The sequence below is a fragment of the Adelges cooleyi genome, unplaced genomic scaffold (genome assembly GCF_023614345.1).
Source record: "Adelges cooleyi isolate 19-005CV unplaced genomic scaffold, UGA_ACOO_1.1 ACOO_flye_CR_arks_rails_tigmint_CR_PRNA_384, whole genome shotgun sequence".
In the NCBI taxonomy this organism is placed as follows: Eukaryota; Metazoa; Arthropoda; class Insecta; order Hemiptera; family Adelgidae; genus Adelges; species Adelges cooleyi.
The window spans coordinates 627,283-650,600 of record NW_026096061.1 but is presented as its reverse complement, the minus strand read 5'-3'; the positions used below and the strand labels follow the sequence as shown (position 1 = coordinate 650,600).

Here is a 23,318-nt window from a genome sequence, read left to right as displayed (position 1 = left end):
ATACCATTTTGCATTAATTAATATTGATTTAATGAACCTCAGTTATAGAGTGAATGTTATGTATAAAATATATTAACCGGGTTTTATAAAATGGATAATGATTTGATGTTTGATGTGTTACAGGATATAGACTACAAATGACTTATACTACGGGTAATTACCATTTGTTTGATATTCATAAATAGCCTCAAAAGCTTATTTTAGAGTTGATAATTTAACTTCATTAAATGTATTAAATTTTTTATGTCAGATAATGATCTTAATAAATTCAACTTTTTGTTGAGTGTGACTACAGTGTTAATGTGTAATAAATTCTTAGGGACTTAAATAGAAATAATACATTTGTTGAGTTTCAACACTAATAAGTGGTTGTTCAAAAGTTATTTGTATCACAATTCTTTGAAATGTAATGCAATAATTATGTATAAAGAGCGACTAATATATTATTTTTTTTTATTATTTCTTCGCAACACAGTTTTTTAATAATTATTTTTATAGATCGTGGAACATTGCAAAACATTGCAAACGAGAGAAGAGAATATGTTCGTCTAGCTTTAATAAATATAATCAGACGTCGTGTATTAGGTAAATTTGATTATGGAAATGTATGGTTTTTGAACGCTATTAATATATTTATGTGTACATATATTTTAAGTTATTTAATAGGAACAAGCATACAAATGATTTTAATTTTTAACTATTCACTAAATCAATTTTAACTACAAATACGTACTTTTTACACAATTACCATGGCTGTACAATACGGTCACTATGCTTAGTGTATTATTTTTATATGACTTCGTATTAACAAATAAAATAGTTTTGTCCTGCACCATAAAGAAAAGTAGTAAACTAGTAAGTTTACTTTAGCATAATAAAAATTTTTTTTAATTTTTTAGGTGAACAGGTTGTAGATGATGTGGCCTCTTTATTACCGAAGTGTCGTTTCCTAGGAGTATACCTTAGTGCACAATCACCAGAATCATACATAAAAAAGGTTGAGATTGAGCCAACTAGCCATACATGTATTTTCGAGGATAAAAATGATACTATAAGCAAATACAGGAAAATTGATGGCACATGGTCACAAATAGGCTTAAATGACCAAGCAGGAGAATCACTCGAGACACAGTTACAACGTGAACGTCTATGAGTTCCATCCAAACCCACAAACATTCGATTCTTTGTATAAAAAAATATTTATACTTACCTTATCATTATCACTTTTTCATTAACTACTTTACTTTGAATTGTTACATTTAACATTATGGGTTGTATACAAGAATGAAATATTATATAACATCAAAACCAAAGAGTTTTTTAAAGTTATTCAGTTATTGTTCGTGTTGACCTTGGGCTAAATGTAAACACAAAATTAGTTTTTGTTCAATTAACCAAGATTAAAAATCAAAATTATCAAATTAAAAAAAATGTTTAATTGTATTAAAGCCTAAAACTGGTACTTGAATATCAAAATTTCACAGTATCATTTTGGATAGATAACAATAAAGTGTTTAATGATTTGATAAATTTTTTTTAAGATTTAAAGTGTTTATGTTAAAATGTACAAAGTCTAAGAAAAACGCAGTTTTCCGACAAATAAAGAAAAACTGTGGTTCCGAATTTTTTCTTTGATTAATATGTTATGGAGACATATGAGTTTTACTTATTCGATAATTATTTTTTTATTGGTAGACATGGCTTAAAACAGAAATAGTCATACAATATTATGAACATAAAAATGTATAATGTGGAATACGTTAATGAAAAAATGCACCAGCCGTTTTTTTCCCATCAGCTTAATTATATGTATATATTTTAGATATTATAATGAAAAAGTGATAATGATAAGGTAAGTATAAATATTTTTTTATACAAAGAATCGAATATTTGTGGGTTTGGGTGGAGCTCATGGACGTCTGTTGTATTTGTGACAAATAGGCTTAAATGACCAAGCAGGAGAATCACTCGAGACACAGTTACAACGTGGACGTCCATGAGCTCCACCCACACCCACATATTATCTACCCATATAAAATAATATTATTAGTCACTTTATCATTGTCACTTTTTCATTATAATATCTAAAATATATACATATAATTAAGCTGATGGGAAAAAAACGGCTGGTGCATTTTTTCAATAACGTATTCCACATTATACATTTTTATGTTCATAATATTGTATGACTATTTCTGTTTTAAGCCATGTCTACCAATAAAAAAAATAATTATCGAATAAGTAAAACTCATATGTCTCCATAACATATTAATCGAAGAAAAAATTCGGAACCACAGTTTTTCTTTATTTGTCGGAAAACTGCGTTTTTCTTAGACTTTGTACATTTTAACATAAACACTTTAAATCTTAAAAAAAATGTATCAAATCATTAAACACTTTATTGTTATCTATCCAAAATGTTACTGTGAAGTTTTGATATTCAAGTACCAGTTTTAGGCTTTAATACAATTAAAAATTTTTTTTTAATTTGATAATTTTGATTTTTAATCTTGGTTAATTGAACAAAAACTAATTTTGTGTTTACATTTAGCCCAAGGTCAACACGAACAATAACTGAATAACTTTAAAAAACTCTTTGGTTTTGATGTTATATAATATTTCATTCTTGTATACAACCCATAATGTTAAATGTAACAATTCAAAGTAAAATTTGTAAAACACTGCCACAGTAAGTAAAAATATCATGTAAGCCCGTGTGCACAGGTGCCCAAGCACTATACACATTTAATGTGAAAATCAAAACCAATGGCTTGTGTTCTAAACGACATAACAATTTTTTTTATATTAAATTTGCTTTATGCGATTTTGTATTATATTTTCTATACTATCTGATACCAAAAATTTCTTATTAAACAAAAAAAAATCATCATTCTTGTAGATTTAAACGAGTATCAATAAAAAATTTGATTTGGTTGTTATATTAGACAGAAACCATTGTCCAAAATAAATTACCTAATATTTTCCTAGGGATAATTTGTAATAATTTGATTACATTTCCACAGGCATCGTGTATTATGCTATATATTATGTTATAATTTGTTTAGTTAGGTATTATTATTACTCTTTGTACTTTTAAGATACTGTAACATTCAATATTTCGATATTCTACCACATTGTTTTAGAACAATTTTTTAGTGAATAATTAAATTAAGATAACTAATAACTAAATCTATCTAGGAACATTCTAGAGCATTCTGTAACAGGTTTAGTTTTTATTTCAATATCTTATTAAGTTGGTATTCGAATAAAACGATATTTATTTTTTAAGAGTAAAGACTTATGAATTTGAATTCAACTACCAAAAGTGACACCGATTTTAATTTCATTAAAACAAACACCGTTTAGTTTTTGAAGAAAATCAAGGTTTAACACAATTGTTTTAAATGTTGTATTAATTTATCTTTTAACTTTGGTGCAAAACGACGAAAGTATTGGTTTACTATGATGTAGGCTTTTTTTTTATCTGTATACAGTGTAACTTTTGTAATACCGGACCAATTCGTTCGAGTAGCAACTCTATAAATCACAAATTTTATATAGTTGGTACTTTGGAGGGGAGGGGGGGGGGTTAATGTTGAAAAAAAGTTCACTTCTTCACAGTTAAAATTTGAAAAAACATGACATAAACCATGCGAGTTTTTAGTTAGAACTTTTACTGGCTAAAATTTCGAAAAAAAGAGTCGGGTCGAGTTTAAATTTATAAGGATTATGTATTTGGAATACACATACGCGTCAGTTGTATCAAATTTAAATTATACCCATTTTTCATCCCCCTAGGAGGCGAACAAGTTTTTTTTGGGTTTTTTAGTCGCAACTTTAAGACTTTTAAGTTGAAAATTTGTCAGTAGTTAGAAGAAAAAATTCGGCACTTTTTTTCTTTAATTGGAATTTGCAATTATGCCACAACTGTTATTACAACAATTGTTTACTTAAGATTCCTATTTTTATTTATGCATTTTTTTTTGTACATCAATATTGTGCTATACAGTATCTTTTGAACCTAGACAACGAAATCCCGTTATTAATTTATCTCGTGATGGCAGCGTTGAGCCTAAATGGCCGATTAAGCTACACGATAATATACGATGATAATATTTATGACAATATTGATAGTGATTGCCGACAAAAAACGCGTTGGTTTGCGGTTGTCGGTCGTTATTACCTGTCTCTAATACAGCAACAAATGCTTCTTAATAGTGCACTAGTTTGAACTTTAAACAGCTATAACTGTTGAACAGTTGATTATAAAAACGGGTTTTTAACAGTAATGTCTTCAAAATATTAAATGCTCGAAAAATATAGGGGTTTCCATTTGAATTTCAAAAGTTAAAAGTGCGCATACGCAAATTACATTAAAGTTAAACTTCAGATTTTGGGCTTAAAATGTGCGTTAAGTTTCACCTAACAACATTCAAAAGTCAAAATTAAAAAAAAAATCAAAAGCAGCTCTGAAAATCAAGTGGTTGCAAACTTTTTGAACATCTGAATAATATTTTAATACTAAAAAAAATAACATAATTATAATTTGTATAAGCTCTAAAAAATTAAATTGTCACTTGTAAGTGTAGTTTTTTGTGCGAATTATGGCTAGTCATCAAAAAATAATAATTACCTTAATATGATTGTAGTTAGGAGGTGGATATTAGCCAATCGAACGGCAAATTATGGGCCGCATAATTCGTTTTAATTGGTAGAGAGTGAGGTTTTTGTAAAATTTCGCACATTGGCGCACGTAATTCAAAAGTTACAACGAGTTTAAAAGTAAACAAAGATTCAAAAATATTATTTGCTATGGAAGTATTTTTATCGAATTTTCGGCTAAGCGTTAACTCGAAAACAGAATTTTTTTAACATAGAAAAATGCATGGGTTGTTCGATGTGCGTTCTACCACATCGTTTTACGCCACTGTATTATATTAGTTGTTATCGATAGATTTAAGTTGCAATTAGTTATATAAATGTAGCTAGTGAGGATGTACAAAAGAAACGATCATCATACACTTGAAAAGTTCAACAAAATGGAACCGCTAATGGCTATTTTGAAAATAGATTTTTTTATGTTTTACCAACAATTTGGAATTTTTTACTGGATCCTTTTCCATTTTTTTTACATCTATTTCATTACGATAAAGAGAATTTTCAAATGATTTACTGTTACATAAAAAAAAAAAAAATGTAGATACCAAATTTTACAATTTGCCCGTTAATATATTTTAAACCAAGACGTTAAGTTTTTTTATGTGTTTAGTCAGCCATCGCAGCTGTATCGCAAAAATAAAAGACATTCTTCTTAAGTATTGCATAATAACAGCCGTCAACAAATGTAACCGATTGTTTAAAATCGTTACACTGTTTTGCACAATAGTTATTTTTACTCTAAGTAATTAGTATTACTTCGACAGAACACTCATATTCTCTTAAAGTTAAGGCAAATTTGTAATTTTAGCTTCGATGCAAAGCGAGAAGGTGTTGGTTTTACTCTGATGTGGGCTTTTTTTTTTTGCTGTATACACTGTAACTTTTTTATTACTTGACCAATTCCTTCGAATAGCAACTCTATAAATCACAAATTTTGTCTAGTTTGTACTTTGGGGGGTTAAAGATAAAAAAGTTTAATTCTTCACTGACTAAAGTTGAAAAAACAAAAAAAACCGTACGAGTTTTTAAGTTAGAACTTTTACTGGCTATAGTTTCGAGAAAAGGAGTCGGATCGAGTTGAAATGTATAAGAAATATTTATCTGGTATGCCCGCGCACGTCAGTTGTGTCAAATTTAAATTAAACCCATTTCCCACCCCCCTAGGGGGGGTACAAGTTTTTTGGTTTTTCGGAGTTTTAGCCGTAATTTTAAAACTTTTGGGTTGAAAATTTGCCAGTAGTTGGAACTCATACGTATCCATAACATATTAAACGGAAAAAAAATTCGGCACTACAGTTTTTTTTTAATTGCCGGAAAACTGTATTTTCGCAGATTGCGTATATTTTAACAAAAATACCTAAAATCTTAAAAAAAAATGTATGAAATCATTAAAACAATTTTATGTATATCTACGCAGATTGATACTATTAAGTTTTGTGCTCAAGTACCACTTTTGACTTAAAGTTTACACAAATTCATTTTTTTTTTTTAAACTAAAAACATGGTGTACCAGATGTGAGAAACGAACAGACACTAAAAACTGTCAGTTGGTAACGTCAATCCGTGTTAGGTTAGGTTAGGACCCAATGGACGGTATCATAATATTGTGTTTATTACATGATATCACAGACGACTAAATCGTGTAACTGATTATAGTAGACACACGATTTATGGGAAAAAAACCTATCCGTGTACTTATTAAGACACTTAATGATTCTGATACGACAAAACCACTTTCGTTATCTCGTTATTTTAGCGCCCACGTTATATTACCGTACCGATGGTCAACTATGAGTATATAAGGTCCAACTATCTGCAAACTATGAAGAGGACTGTTGTTTTTTGGATTCCGATTAAGTGTTGGTTTTTATACAGTATACCGCCCCCAAAATGTATTTTATAATACACAATTTTTTTAAAGGAACACTAATGTCTTGCATATTGTTATACTATTATTCATTTAAAGAGATTCACGCTTGATTGTTTAAACTATCATATATAAGATATGTAATCTGCTTCGTGCTAGTTTTAATTTTTTAGTTTATAATTTTGTATAAAATATTTCATTATTTTATTACTATGTTCAAGTTAAGATATATTTTAAAAGTATTTAATTCTTAAGTCATAATTTTAGTACTTTATTTTATGACTAGATCAGATCTCGTGAACATTTAACATTATGATACTGCTCCTATACTGTTATTAAAAAAAACACAATTTTTAAAATCTCCATAAAAGGTTATTATTAAAAAACAGGCAACAGCCGACCGTTAGTGGCTATAAAAGTTAGTAATATTTAACTAATAAGTAATATGTATAGGTAAAATATTTTAAGTAGGACATTATTTAACAAATATTATTCAATCTACATAGAAACAGTTTTGTTATAGTATTACGCAAATGGCAATGTTATTTGTATAATAACAGACCGTTCATATTTATAAAAAAACACCAGAGACGGGTAAAAAATATCTCTAGTAAAAAACAACTTTAGTTAGCGTTGTACAAAATATTTAAAATGTTTCCGATATTATTAGAACCCAATAATTGAAAATGTTAAATATATTATTATACAGAGCCTCAAGTCAGAGTATCATTGATGAATAAGTGTCTTAAAAAGAAACCCGTTCAAATAAAACAAAATAAATTAGGCACAAAATGTACCTTGTGAGAGCTATAAATTAGTAATAAATAAGTAACTCCTCCTAAAATACAAAGTAGGTCCAACTAAAAAACCGGCTAATAAACAATCACAATAAATCAGTAGTTGAAAAAACTAATTCAAATTTGTCCCTGTAATAATTTAGTTGGGCTAAATATTTATATAGTTCTTCCCTCTAGAAATGTATCATATTTATTATTATCCCATATTTTAAGTAGGACTAATAAGTAATTAATAATTATTATAATACATATAGATATGCTAAGTATATGTGTGTTTAAATACTTAAAGTTTAAAAACTTTATGTCACTTTTAAAATTATAAAGTATTTTTATATTATTTTATTGAATTTATTTTTTAGCTGAATAACTAAGTGTGTTGTGGACTAATATTTGATTTGAAATTGTGAATCCATCTTATTCTTCTTACTGACTTAATGGAAAACGGTTATCGGCAATAGTGTTCCACAGTAACTAAAAAAAAATAACAATAATAATTATCGAATGACGAATTTATAGCAACTAACTAAACTATTGAAAATTGATGATCTTATATATTTTACCTTAGAAAAAAACTACTCTAAATTTACTGAAAATTGAATACGTCTCAACATGCGGCAATGTATTGATGGAATTGGTTTAGACTGATTGACTACAATAATTTAATATACCAAATTTGTGGTTGGTAGTAGCGTTGTTGCAGACCATAACAATTATCAATTTAAGTTGAGATAGTCCATATCAATTTTAACCATACTAAAAGCAAATGATTAAAAATTTTAAATAAGTTTCTTAGATATTTAAATAATTATATGGTAAATATATTCATTTAGAGGCCTCTACATACAGAATATACATCAGTGTAAGTTTTATCGAAAACAACTCTATATAAAACGTGGTACTAGATGGATTTGAAAATAAAAAATACACAACCACTGCCTTTCTTGACGTTGCACAGGCTTTCGACAAGGTCTGGCACCAAGGCCTCATGTCCAAATTAACAAAACTAAAACTGCCAACCTATCTATATAATATAATATCATCATTTATCACAAACCGTACGTTTAAAGTGAGAATAGATACTGATACCTCTGAAGAACACCCGATAAAAGCATGGGTCCCACAGGGGTCAGTCCTTGGCCCCACCTTATTTAATATTTATTGCTATGATATCCCAGTTCCACAAAAATGCCAATTAGCCATGTACGCAGACGATACTGTTATCATAACACAACATAAAAATCTTGAAAACTCAATATCAGATCTACAAATTTCTTTAGACCTAATTTCAGACTGGTTTACAAAATGGAAACTCGCTCTTAACCCAACTAAGAGCGAAGCGAAAATATTTACCTTAAAGAGATATACAAATCCACCTTGATTAAAAATAAAAAATCAGCCTATATTATGGAATAATAAAGATCAATCAATTAAATATCTTGGAGTTTACCTTGATGAAAAATTAACATGGAGAATGCACATAAATAAAAAATTTAACCAAGCCTACACACGATTGAAACTCTTATACCCCCTAATTAATTACAGCTCTACACTTCAGATCAAATGCTCACTTCTAATATACACTTCAATAATAAAACCTTTAATAACATGTGCATGCCCAATATGGGCAGCCGCATCCCAAACAAAAATTACAAACGATACAAAACAAATTTCTCAGAATAGCTCTTAAAGCCCCATGGTATATGCGAAACACACAACTCCACAACGACACTGGAACACCATACCTAACCACATGGATTAATGAACAATTTAAAAAATTTCATTCGAAACTAAACACAATAGAAGGAGCCCTTCACTTCAAAATTGGGAAAAGAACCAAAAACCGCCGACTAAAGCCACGTCTCCCACAAGATATCTTACTACCTCCAGAATCATCATCGTCATATTCATCATCGGAATCATCAGATTAATGACCTAATTAAAACAACTCATAATTTATGTACAATTTGCTAAATTAAAATAATTTATAAATTATTTTAATACTCTATTATGCCTACCTAATTATGTAACTTATTAATTAATATATTGTAAAAACAAGATTATGTTGAAACAATTGAAATAATATATTATTGGTGTTGAGTTCTAACAAGCTTAATTGATAGTACCCCATCAAGAAGCATAATATTATGTATAGTATATTAAATTGGATAATTTCGTATCGCTTTTACAAACTGTGTTGCTGATAGTATAATATTTCCTACTTTTTGTTTTTTTCAAACCGATAAATTCGTACACAGTTAACCTTCATATTTTTTTAGTTTAACATGAAAACAAGTTATTATTTGAACAATGCAAGTGTAAAATATTTTTCTGCTCGTGTATTACAACTTAGATTGAGAGGTTTTTGCCCTTCGGAATATGCCTTGTTATTTAGAAGCTAGCTTGATAAATCAGAAAACACAACTTAATAAATTGTTATCTAAATAAATTGCGGCTCTTGTATGGTTATAATGATTTATCAATCTACCTTATAAATAACAAGGCATATTCCGAGGGACAGAAGTCTCTTAGTCAAAGTACAATCTAAGTTGTAACCCAGAAAAATATTTACATGTGAATTGTTCAAATAATATCGTGTTTTCGTTTTAAACTAAAAAAAAATATGAAGCTCCCTGTGTACAAATTTATCGGTTTGAAAAAAAAACAAAACGCAGCAAATGCTATTATACTAATAGTTACACAATTCATAAAAGCTATACCAAATTATCCAATTTAATACACTAATCATAATATGCTTCTTGAAGGGCATTAATAAGTAAACTTGTTTTTACTTAACACCAAAAATAAATTACTTCAAACCATATCAGCCATGTGCAAATACATAGGTTTATAAAAAACCCAGATATGTGTAATATTCTACTAATTTAGAGTTGTTTCCGTTAGAAAATACACAGGTGTAGAGGCCTACCAATGATGTCAAGGTGGATTTTCTTCGGTTACATTAAACCCGGTCTATGTATTAAATCTGATAGCCTAAGAACTCGAAGTAAATTCAAAACGAAAAGTAAAAAAACAAGTATCATCTTTACCTTGAAGGAAACACATTGTAACATAAATATCTCTTGTGCCCTTTCCCTGCCCTTAACAAACTTACCACTACTATTTACTTACTTGTATAATTATAACTAATATATGTGTATATTAATATTTGTTTACTTACCATATAATTATTTAAGTATCTAAGAAACTTATTTAAATTTTTTAATCATTTGTTTTCAGTATGGTTAATATTAATATGGACTATTTCCACTTAAATTGATAATATCGTTATTGTCTGCAACAACACTACTACCAACTGCAAATTTGCTATATTAAATTCAGAACTCGAAGTAAATTCTAAAAGAAAAGTAAAAAAACCAGTACCATCTTTCCCTTGAAGAAAACATATTGGAACATAAATATGTCTTGTGCCTTTCCCCTGCCCGAAATTAACTTACTATTACTATTTACTTATACGACTTTCTTAGTGTGCTGGTTTATACTATGCTTGGTTTGAACCTACTAAACACAGATTCGAATCGAATTGATTATTTGAAAGTGATTTTATCACTGTCACCTCCCCATCCCCACTATGCCACAACCCCACTACTGCCTTTATTATATATATTATAGATTTAGCCGATCAGTCAGACATCGTACCACCATATAACATAATAATGAAAACAATGTGAACAATTGCATAAAATGTAATATCTACTCTCAACATACTGCTCTGGCTACTAATTGTGTTTAAATAAAATATCGAAATAACCGAAAACTATATATAATATACAGGGTGATCCACTTATCGTGAACTACTCAATATCTTATAGGGTTAAATACGAAATTAAAATTATTTTTTTCATACTTTTTTATACAATGTGATCTCAATTTTTCACAATTATTTTTTGGTTTTACCTCATCCCAACTTGCTTTTTTTGCTGGCAATTTTTGAAACTTAAAAGGTCACGTACATATTTTATTAACTATTTATTTTCACATACACACCTAGCATGAACGTAGAACATTTATATATTTTCAAGGGAGGGCGGCTAAAGAAAATTTTGGGGGAGAGATATTTCTTTAGCCGTCCTCCCTTGAAAATACATAAATGTTCTACGTTCATGCTAAGTGTGAAATTCACTTTTCATTAAACGCTTCTATGCAAATCTGTCGATAGTAGGTCCAAACCAGTTTAAGCAAACCTGATTATATTTTTCAGACTTAAATCCCTAAAACTGCTATCCTTTCTTTGCCTTCTAGAGGAACGAGTTAATGATATTTTTTTTGGTTTATCAATGTTTATTGGTAGCATTATGTTTAAAGAATATTCCACAGAATTTTGGAACTAAAAAGACTATTTTTAAAAAGGTATAAAGCATTGTCATTTTATATTGGAAAATATGAAAATTTTGTTTGATGTGTTTCTCGGTTTTTAAAGGGAAGGAGGTGTTTTATTAATATTTTTTTCTGTTATACGATTTCTGCTTTATAAAATTGCTACACAAAAAAATCAGTTCAGTGGCTTGGGTGATATTGTGAGTACAGACAAAAATAAAAAAAAAATTGTGTGTATACAGTTGATCGCAACTGATCCCTACATCGTATTTTGTTATTGGATTTTTTTGTTAAGCATAGCTAGTGTAAACATTGGGTGATTGTGTACACAGCACGGTATAGCTGAGTCTTAAACACAAAAACAACAGCTAACTTAACACAGAACCAAAATAAACAATGAATACTATTCGACCTAAATTTAATTTTTAGCAAAAAAAATATATGTTAAATTCAATTTTCTTATACTTTTGATCAACATCATAAAGGCCCTGAGTAACATTTTTACATTTGACAAAATTCTCAAGGAGTTCTAAGAGTTTTTAAATGGCCTGAAGTTTCCAAGAGCTCCCCCTCTCTCCAAATTAAGGAGCTGATAGGTAGTTTTTTAGGAAAATATTTTAAAGGGGACACCTGAAATACTTTGGGTGCTATACATTTTATATAGTACAAGTGAATATTAGATATTTTTATCAATTGTTGTATAATATTATTTTTTAAATTCATACAAACAATTTGGGTGTTGAAATGGCCACGACAATTAACAATTATAGCATAATAATACATATATTATTTAGAAAGTAAACTATAAATAAATACACCATTAATTAAAAAAGTTGGTTTATGGTTGTGTTGAAAAGCTGTAACTTTTATGTTTGACGAAATTTTAGAGAAAAAGTAACGTGATGACCTCAAAAACATTCACCTCTTTAAATTGTGTTGTATATAAAAATTTAAACTCTAATTTTAACCTAAATGAATTTAAATTCTATGTGATGCAATTTTGTGATATTTATGAAAAAATAACAATTAAAACCCCAGTACATTGATTATGTACATTGATTGGGCCATAGTAGGGACGGAGGCACAGGTCTACAGGAATTATTATATCTAAAAACGATAAAATAAAAACTATTAGTAGAAAATGCAGAATGGTGGAAGTAGATAATATATTTTATGAAATTGATCACATAGATTTTAAATTAATGTTAAACTGTGGGACGATATCTGATGAAATCACTTTTAATTTAAAGGCTTCTATGCGAATCTGTAGATAGTACATTTAAACCAGTTTAGTCCAATCCAATTCTAATTTTCAAACCTAAATCCCTAAAACTGCTATCCCTTCTTTGCGTTCGAGAGGGACGAGTTTATAATCTTTTTTTAGTTTATCAGTGTTTATGGGCAGCATTATGTTTAAAGATTATTCCACAGAATTTTGGAAGTATAAAGACTATTTTTAATATGGTATAAAGTATTGTAGATTTCTGTTGAAAAATATGTTATTGTTTTTGGTGTGTTTCTCGATTTTTGAAGAGGAAGCGGTGTTTTTTTTCAAATTTTGGTCTAATAAAGAACATTTCGGATACGATTTCTGTTATAATATTGTGAGTACAGACAAAAATAAAAAAAACACATAATATTGAGGTATTGTAAATACAATAACTTCTCAGCTCCGCACCGAATCTAAGCAAATTATCCATTTGTGTAAATAAACGAACACAGTTACACTGCAAAAACCTATTAGGATTCTGATTTTCTGGTTGAAGAATAAGCCCATCGATAATTCGCAGGTAGAACATTTAGTTTTAAAAGCTGATAAAGTCGATTGTTGTCCTCTTACCAACTGCACAATTTAAGTAAGTATTTCTATTATACTCTAAAATTTGTAACTACGGCTAAAACTAAAATGGCATGAGCCTAATGAGTCAAATGTTATAATGTGAAAAAACAGTAATAAGGACTTTTTATGGCTAGTTGCTTTTTTTATCGATTCTTAATCATCGTTTAACACAATCTACATTTTGGAGAGAATTCTATAAAAGATTTTGGTTTTTTATGATATTTGGATTGAAGAGTACTAAAGGATGTGTAGTGAAAAAGTGCAGTTTTTAAAATCGTTTTCATAACATCTCACTAAAGTAGACTTGCGTATAGAACCAAGATAAAAAAAACATATATTTTTTCTACCTCAAGTCAAAAATACAATATTTAGCAAAATGATTAAGATTTTCCATTATAACTTAAAAAGTTTAAACAGTAATACACGTTTACAGTTTTTTATTTTTAATATTTTTCTCTAATCGCCAAAATAGAAATTTCAAAATTAAAAACTTGCAAAAACTAGTTTAATTTTTAAGGTAAATATTAATTTATCTTTTTGAAAAATGATATTTTCTACACTGTAGACTAGTTTATTTTACATCAAAAGAAAATAAAAATAATTATAAAATAACAATTAACAAAAATACAAAATCAAACCCGAATTATAGAAATTTTGGGGGCACGTAAAAAAAACGAAAATAAATCGGCAGAACCGTTTTTTTTTATCAAAAAATATTTTCGCCGAAAAATATATAATCAGAAACAAAAACTAACAGAACTGTATCCATAACATATTAAACGGAAAAAGATTTCGGCACTACAGTTTTTTTTTAATTGCCGGAAAACTGTATTTTCGCAGATTGCGTATATTTTAACAAAAATACCTAAAATCTTAAAAAAAATGTATGAAATCATTAAAACAATTTTATGTATATCTACGCAGAATGATACTATTAAGTTTTGTGCTCAAGTACCACTTTTGACTTTAAGTTTACACAAATTCATTTTTTTTTAACTAAAAACACGGTGTACGAGATGTAAGAAACGAACAGACGCTAAAAACTTTTTGTTGGTAACGTCTAGCCGTATTATGTTAGGTTAGGATTCAATGGTCGCTATCATAATATTGTATTTATTACATGATATCACAGACGACTAATCATGTAACTGATTATAGTAGATAAATGAGGTAAGACACTTAATGATTCTGACACGACAAAACCACTGTCGTTATCTCGTTATTTTATCGCCCGCATTATATTACCGACCGAAGGTCAACTATGAGTATATAAGGTCCAACTACCTGCAAATTATGAAGAGGACTGTTGTTTTTTGGATTCAGATTAAGTGTTGGTTTTTATGCAGTATACCGCCCCAAAATGTATTTTTTATTAAACAATTTTTTTAAAGTAAAACTTATGTTTTGCATATTGTTATACTGTTATTCATTTAAAGAGATTCACGCTTGATTGTTTAAATTATCTTATATAAGATATGTAATCTGCTTCGTGCTAGTTTTAATTTTTTAGTTTATAATTTTGTATAAAATATTTCATTATTTTATTACTATGTTCAAGTTAAGATATATTTTAAAAGTATTTAAAAGTCATAATTTTAGTACTTTATTTTATGACTAGATTAAATCTCGTGAACATTTAACATCATGATACTGCTCCTATACTATTATTAAAAAAAACACAATTTTTAAAATCTCCATAAAAGGTTATTGTTAAATAACAGGCAACAGCCAACCGCTAGTGGCTACACACGTTAGTAATATTTAACTAATAAATAATATATGCAGGTAAAATTTATTGTTTTCTCCATCACAGAACCAGTATACGATTTATTTTAATTTAAATGTAAGAAAATCAATTTTTCTTTAGAAAATAACAAGAAATTAATATGCAGGGTGGGGCAGAAAAACGGCGATTTTCTGATGTATTTAAACTTTAAGCATTTAAACACACATATACTTAGCATATCTATATGTATTATAATAATTATTAATTACTTATTAGTCCTACTTAAAATATGGGATAATAATAAATATGATAAATTTCTAGAGGGAAGAACTATATAAATATTTAGCCCAACTAAATTATTACAGGGACAAATGTGAATTAGTTTTTTCAACTACTGATTTATTGTGATTGTTTATTAACCGGTTTTTTAGTTGGACCGACTTTGTATTTTAGGAGGAGTTACTTATTTATTACTAATTTATAGCTCTCACAAGGTACATTTTGTGCCTAATTTATTTTGTTTTATTTGAACGGGTTTCTTTTTAAGACACTTATTCATCAATGATACTCTGACTTGAGGCTCTGTATAATAATATATTTAACATTTTCAATTATTGGGTTCTAATAATATCGGAAACATTTTAAGCATTTTGTACATCGCTAACTAAAGTGGTTTTTTACTAGAGATATTTTTTACCCGTCTCTGGTGTTTTTTTAGAAATATGAACGGTCTGTTATTATACAAATAACATTGCCATTTGCGTCATACTATAACAAAACTGTTTCTATGTAGCTTGAATAATATTTGTTAAATAATGTCCTACTTAAAATATTTTACCTATACATATTACTTATTAGTTAAATATTACTAACTTTTATAGCCACTAACGGTCGGCTGTTGCCTGTTTTTTAATAATAACCTTTTATGGAGATTTTAAAAATTGTGTTTTTTTGAATAACAGTATAGGAGCAGTATCATAATGTTAAATGTTCACGAGATCTGATCTAGTCATAAAATAAAGTACTAAAATTATGACTTTTAAATACTTTTAAAATATATCTTAACTTGAACATAGTAATAAAATAATGAAATATTTTATACAAAATTATAAACTAAAAAATTAAAACTAGCACGAAGCAGATTACATATCTTATATATGATAATTTAAACAATCAAGCGTGAATCTCTTTAAATGAATAATAGTATAACAATATGCAAGACATTAGTGTTCCTTTAAAAAAATTGTGTAGTATAAAATACATTTTGGGGGCGGTATACTGTATAAAAACCAACACTTAATCGGAATCCAAAAAACAACAGTCCTCTTCATAGTTTGCAGATAGTTGGACCTTATATACTCATAGTTGACCTTCGGTACGGTAATATAACGTGGGCGCTAAAATAACGAGATAACGAAAGTGGTTTTGTCGTATCAGAATCATTAAGTGTCTTAATAAGTACACGGATAGGTTTTTTCCCATAAATCGTGTGTCTACTATAATCAGTTACACGATTTAGTCGTCTGTGATATCATGTAATAAACACAATATTATGATACCGTCCATTGGGTCCTAACCTAACCTAACACGGATTGACGTTACCAACTGACAGTTTTTAGTGTCTGTTCGTTTCTCACATCTGGTACACCATGTTTTTAGTTTAAAAAAAAAAATTGAATTTGTGTAAACTTTAAGTCAAAAGTGGTACTTGAGCACAAAACTTAATAGTATCAATCTGCGTAGATATACATAAAATTGTTTTAATGATTTCATACATTTTTTTTTAAGATTTTAGGTATTTTTGTTAAAATATACGCAATCTGCGAAAATACAGTTTTCCGGCAATTAAAAAAAAACTGTAGTGCCGAATTTTTTTTCCGTTTAATATGTTATGGATACATAAGAGTTCTCAAATTTTCAACCCAAAGGTCTTAAAATTACGGCTAGAAAACTAAAAAAACTTGAACCCCCCCAAGGGGGTGGGAAATGGGTTTAATTTAAATTTGATACAACTGATGTGCGCAGACATACCAAATAAATATTTCTTATAAATTTCGACTCGATCCGACTCTTTTTCTCGAAATTATAGCCAGTAAAAGTTCTAACTTAAAAACTCGTACGGTTTATTTTCTAATGTATTTAAATGGGAATACCCGTTTCACTATCCCATCCTTTACGTTTTAAGGATCTATGGAAAGGTTTTTTTAGTTGCATTTTATTTTTTACATTGTCAATCTAGTAAAATAGAAGTATAATATAGCTTTGAAATAATATAATCTATGAAGTATAAATAGTTTGTGTGAGATTGCTCTAATGGAAGTATATAATACATAAATATTAATTTTATTGAAAATAAGCGATTATAATTTAAACTATGGAATACAAACGATTGGAACATGAATCGTCGACCATTCCAACAAAAATTAACAAGACATTGTATATGTTTTATTTGGTCCACTACGTTTTTGCAAAAAAAAAAAAAACCAGTACATTGGGGTCGGGGCATAGTGGGGACGGAGCATAGTTGTGTCGGAGCATAGCGGGGACGGGGATGTCACAGTTTTATAGGAATTTTTAAATCTGAAAGTGATAAAATCAATTTCAAAAAAACGCTTCGATGCAAATCGGTAGTTAGTATTTTCAAGCCAGTACAGTCCAAACCAAGCACAGTATAAACCAGCAAAGTTAGAAAGTTTTAATGAAGGTTCTGTATTTACAAATGAGCATCAAAGCATTAATTTTAAAGTGATTTTATCCGAGAGGACTAGTACAGTAGAGTGTAGGCATAACGTAATCAAAGCAATGAGGAAACGGAGAGGTCACAGGTCTACAGAAATTATGATAAATAAAAGTGATAAAATTGAATAAAATCACTTTCAAATGAAGTGACACTACTTTATAAAATCGAATTTTTATTACAATAATTAGTTAAATACTAATTTTTCTAATTTTCGTTTTGAATAGTGTAGTGTACCTTTTTCATACAATGTAACTAAAATTATTTTTAACAGACCTGTTCTTACTTTTGCTATCCTCAATATGGTGAATTAATTGTAATTTTGGCCAAATAAAGTAACTTTCGACGTAGATTTCTAACTTTCTTTTCAAAAAAATCAGTTTAACGGTTTAGGAAATATTGTGAATGTGATAAAAAAAATTATATATACAGGGTGTCATGGAAAGTTCTACCGAGCTTCAAATGAGACATTTAGGATTTTCTATGGATAAATTAAAAGTAATTTTTTTTTTTAATTTTAAAATTATTTTAAATAGATCTCGTATCTCATTCGAAAAAAGGTCTAAAAAAAAAATATGTCATAAAAATACTTTTATCATCCGTGTATTTTATTGTTTTGTTCATCGTTAAAATAAACCAGTCTACTGTGAAGAAAAAGTCAATTTTCAAAAAAAACTTTCATTATTCAGTATACAAATTATGTCAAAATTAAGAAAAATTGTTTTGCATGTTTTAATTTTTTACGATTTTAAAACAAAACGCTAGAAACAAATTGTTACACGTATATTAGATTAGACGCCTGAAAATTAGGTGTATGTCACTTCATAAAATCGAATTTAAATAACAACATTTAGTTAATTACTAAATTTTCTAATTATCATTTTGAATAGTATAATTTAACTTTTTCATACGATGCAACTGAAGTTTTTGTTAACAGACCTGTTCTTACTTTGTCTATCCTCAATATGGTGAAATAACTGGCCACATCAAGTACCTTTCGAGGTAGATTTCTACCTTTGTTTACACAAAAATCAGTTTAACGGTCTAGGCAATATTGTGGATGTGATAAAAAATGTTTACATACATATTTATCATATTGAAACTGCCTTGCAAAATCATACCTAACCTTACCTTTTCGTCTCTACCCAAAAGGCAACTATGACTAATATAAAATGGTTTTTGATTTATTATTATTCGCAGATAATAATGAAACTCTTCACTTTATTGATAACTTTTCTATTCCTTGCGGGTGTTTTGGCAGATGATGGTAATTATTTTATTTGCACAGTCATCAACTTAAGGTAGTTAAAATTTGAAAAAATTTAATGTTTCACTTTTTCACAGGGTCAGTTTATATGGATAATGTTTTCACTTCAAGTCAGTAATAATTTTATATTATAAACAAATGATTTTTAAGTTTTTAAAATACACTGTTTTTATACAATTTTTTTAAATTATATATCTCAGCCGAACTCATCAAGAAGATTTATTTAAAGAGTTATTCAGCAACAAGTGGTACATCTATAATAAGTAAGATATTATAGTTACAATAATATACTAATATACATAGAATTATTGTTGAATGTACCTAATTGTCAAGTTATTATTAAATAAACATTTTAGTTGTTATTAATAGCTAAGAAAGGTGCACCAGATATGTAGAACAGTGTACAGAGCAATATAGTATATTATGCATTAGCGATTTATAATTCTATAATCGAGGGAGAAGAGTGAACTTAAATGACTACTACTCAACGTTGGGTTTAATATTATTCTAAAAATTTGTATTGAACCTAATTTTATTTTATTTTATTATTTTAGTATAGCCTAAATCTTCATTTGTTTATTCTAGATGGTTTGGAGCATATTATTGAGTCAATGGTTGATAGTGTCGATGAACTTTTTTTCAAGAATTTCCGTAATAATATATTTTATAATAATAATACAAAACATCAAGTCAAGAGTAGAAAACAATTATTTGAAAATAATATAAAAACTGAATCTCACGTTTATCTGTATACAAATAAACAGTGTTATAATTATTTTATTTTTCATCGAAATCTAAATAGTAGTTTATGAAAATAAACTGTATCAACTCAGCCATGATATTTCATAAGGGTTCCATAGTCTATTTAATATAATTTTTTTCTACTTTGACCTTCGTCTTCTAATTTATAATTATATAACGTAATAATTTATTACAGATAATCAAATCCAATATCATTAATTTATGTAATGTGAATTTCAGAGAAACTTTGTTTTTTGATCGCTATACCGGGTAATAGATTTTGTTAAATTTTATAAAATTTTTTTTAATATTTCATACCTATTGAGTTCTCCAAAGAGACTCTCATCGTACTGAATATACAGTGGAGAAAACTTCTTCAGAGTTATTAGTACACATGTTTTTTCTACCTTGAATTTCGTCTTCCTTTCTGTAATACAATAGAACATTAAATGCAATAACATTAATTTATGTGTTCTTAATTATTTCAGACCACAAGGATATTATATCCGATGCAACGGGTAATAATATGCATTACACTTTATGGAAGCGTTTCCACACTGTTGTTTGATAATCTTTATGCAATCAAGATTTTTTTTATAATTTCAGCTATGTATCAAGTTCCAGACCAACCAGGAAGTAAAAATCGCTTTTTATATTTATTATTTCTAAATACTTTGAGAATAGTCTTATGTACCTATTAACAAACACCAATATGACATATCGGTTTCATTAAAAAAAAAAAATATATAGGTACATTAAAATGTATTTTGTTTTAACTTTTAGAAGCCAATTATTTTCTCTATGTTATGCAATAGATGTTTGTTATTCTTTATGTAAACAAGATTTTTGTTTTAATTTCAGATTACCTTAGAGTTCGAGACCTAACGAAAAGTAAAAACCCCTTTTAGTATTTCATATTTATTATTTACCCATACTTTGAGACTAATCATATGTACCTATTGATAAAATATATCAATACGACACAGGGTTTCAATCATAAAAATGATGTAAGTATATTGTAATAATATATTTTATTTTAAATTTTAGAAGCCAATGTATTTCTCGATCACATGATACAGTTCATAGGTCTAGAACTAATAGGTAAATATAAATTTTAAAAAAAAGGGTAAAATATTTTTGTAGTTTTAAAGAAAAACTAGATTAATAACATCAAGTCACCAAGCTATACATGTTTTATTGTTAAGCTTTTAACAATCATTCGAAATAAAATTTAAACTGTTCATTTAAACATAGGTATATGATATAAATTTAAATTTATACAATACCATTTGCATTAATTAATATTGATTTAATTAACCTCAGTTATAGAGTGAATGTAAATATATAAAATATATTAACCGGGTTTTATAAAATGGATAATGATTTGATGTTTGATGTGTTTATTACAGGAGGTAGACCGAAAATGACTTATACTACGGGTAATTATTACCATTTGTTTGATATTCATAAATAGCCTCAAAAGCTTATTTTAGAGTTGATAATTTAACTTCATTAAATGTATTAAATTTTTTATGTCAGATAATGATTTTAATAAATTCAACTTTTTGTTGAGTGTGACTACAGTGTTAATGTGTAATAAATTCTTAGGGACTTAAATAGAAATAATACATTTGTTGAGTTTCAACACTAATAAGTGGTTGTTCAAAAGTTATTTGTATCACAATTCTTTGAAATGTAATGCAATAATTATGTATAAAGAGCGACTAATATATTATTTTTTTTTATTATTTCTTCGCAACACAGTTTTTTAATAATTATTTTTATAGATCGTGGAACATTGCAAAACATTGCAAACGAGAGAAGAGAATATGTTCGTCTAGCTTTAATAAATATAATCAGACGTCGTGTATTAGGTAAATTTGATTATGGAAATGTATGGTTTTTGAACGCTATTAATATATTTATGTGTACATATATTTTAAGTTATTTAATAGGAACAAGCATACAAATGATTTTAATTTTTAACTATTCACTAAATCAATTTTAACTACAAATACGTACTTTTTACACAATTATCATGGCTGTACAATACGGTCACTATGCTTAGTGTATTATTTTTATATGACTTCGTATTAACAAATAAAATAGTTTTGTCCTGCACCATAAAGAAAAGTAGTAAACTAGTAAGTTTACCTTAGCATAATAAAAAAAAAATTTTAATTTTTTAGGTGAACAGGTTGTAGATGATGTGGCCTCTTTATTACCGAAGTGTCGTTTCCTAGGAGTATACCTTAGTGCACAATCACCAGAATCATACATAAAAGAAGTTGATATTGAGTCAACTAGCCTTACGTGTATTTTAAAGGATAAAAATGACACTATAAGGAGATACAGGAAAATTGATGGCACATGGTCACAAATAGGCTTAAATGACCAAGCAGGAGAATCACTCGAGACACAGTTACAACGTGGACGTCCATGAGCTCCACCCACACCCACATATTATCTACCCATATAAAATAATATTATTAGTCACTTTATCATTATTACTTTTTCATTATAATATCTAAAATATATACATTTAATTAAGCTGATGGGAAAAAAACGGCTGGTGCATTTTTTCAATAACGTATTCCACATTATACATTTTTATGTTCATAATGTTGTATGACTATTTCTGTTTTAAGCCATGTCTATCAATAAAAAAAATAATTACCGAATAAGTAAAATTGTTTTTTTGTATCTAATCTACCTATATTAAATGACTGTGCAAGTTTGGATGACAGGGTCATTGTTTATTTTTCTAATGGATAATTTAGCCTAATGGTTATTATATAGAGATTTGATATTAGAGGTACCTAACATAACCTATATGGAGTTCTAATGTTGGCGCCTAAATAAAACAGTGTAGAATAGATTATATATTATAGCCAAATGAGGAAAAACAATATCCTGGCTGGACAATCACAATGGTGTTGGATTGGTTTATATACGATTTAAATAAGAACAATGTCGGGTACGAAAATTAATCCTACATGATGTTTGAAATAAAAAAGAAAGTCGATTTCAATTTTTTTTTATTGTGTGCTAAATTCCAAATGTGTAAAATTGTTTATATGGATGTTTATTGATTTAGAGAAGGGTTTTTTGTGGGCTATTCCTCATGTTTTGTTATTCACATCACTACGAAACTAATAAAAAAAAAATTAGAACAATGAAAATGTTATGTGTTTTTGCACACAGTAAATTCAAAGTCGTTTAAGTCTAACGCATTGAATAATACAAAAAATAGACTGTTCTTATAAAATGTTATGTGTATTATTATTGTTATTACTTATATGTTATTCCATATCGATACGAACTTAAGGTAAATAATATACTACCACAT

General features: G+C 27.9%; 1 protein-coding gene across 3 annotated transcripts in view; it reads left to right on the top strand.

The window, feature by feature from the left end:
• The window catches only part of LOC126841504 (uncharacterized), a 28,331-nt gene extending 5,715 nt beyond the window's left edge, over positions 1–22,616 (top strand). Inside the window, exons 1-13 of one of the 3 annotated variants that reach the window (XM_050578047.1) lie at positions 13,425–13,514; positions 19,162–19,228; positions 19,306–19,338; positions 19,429–19,491; positions 19,814–19,879; positions 20,210–20,239; positions 20,458–20,487; positions 20,576–20,605; positions 20,831–20,860; positions 21,017–21,070; positions 21,379–21,408; positions 21,757–21,843; positions 22,159–22,616. In XM_050578047.1, coding sequence (XP_050434004.1) covers positions 19,168–19,228; positions 19,306–19,338; positions 19,429–19,491; positions 19,814–19,879; positions 20,210–20,239; positions 20,458–20,487; positions 20,576–20,605; positions 20,831–20,860; positions 21,017–21,070; positions 21,379–21,408; positions 21,757–21,843; positions 22,159–22,412 — 768 coding nt within the window. In that variant the 5' untranslated portion in view covers positions 13,425–13,514; positions 19,162–19,167 and the 3' untranslated portion in view covers positions 22,413–22,616. Of the gene's footprint in view, positions 1–123; positions 154–498; positions 586–899; positions 1,217–13,424; positions 13,515–19,161; positions 19,229–19,305; positions 19,339–19,428; positions 19,492–19,813; positions 19,880–20,209; positions 20,240–20,457; positions 20,488–20,575; positions 20,606–20,830; positions 20,861–21,016; positions 21,071–21,378; positions 21,409–21,756; positions 21,844–22,158 lie in introns of those variants that run through there. The other 2 variants (XM_050578046.1, XM_050578048.1) reach the window with 2 other exon arrangements.
• The last annotated feature ends 702 nt before the right edge of the window (positions 22,617–23,318 follow it).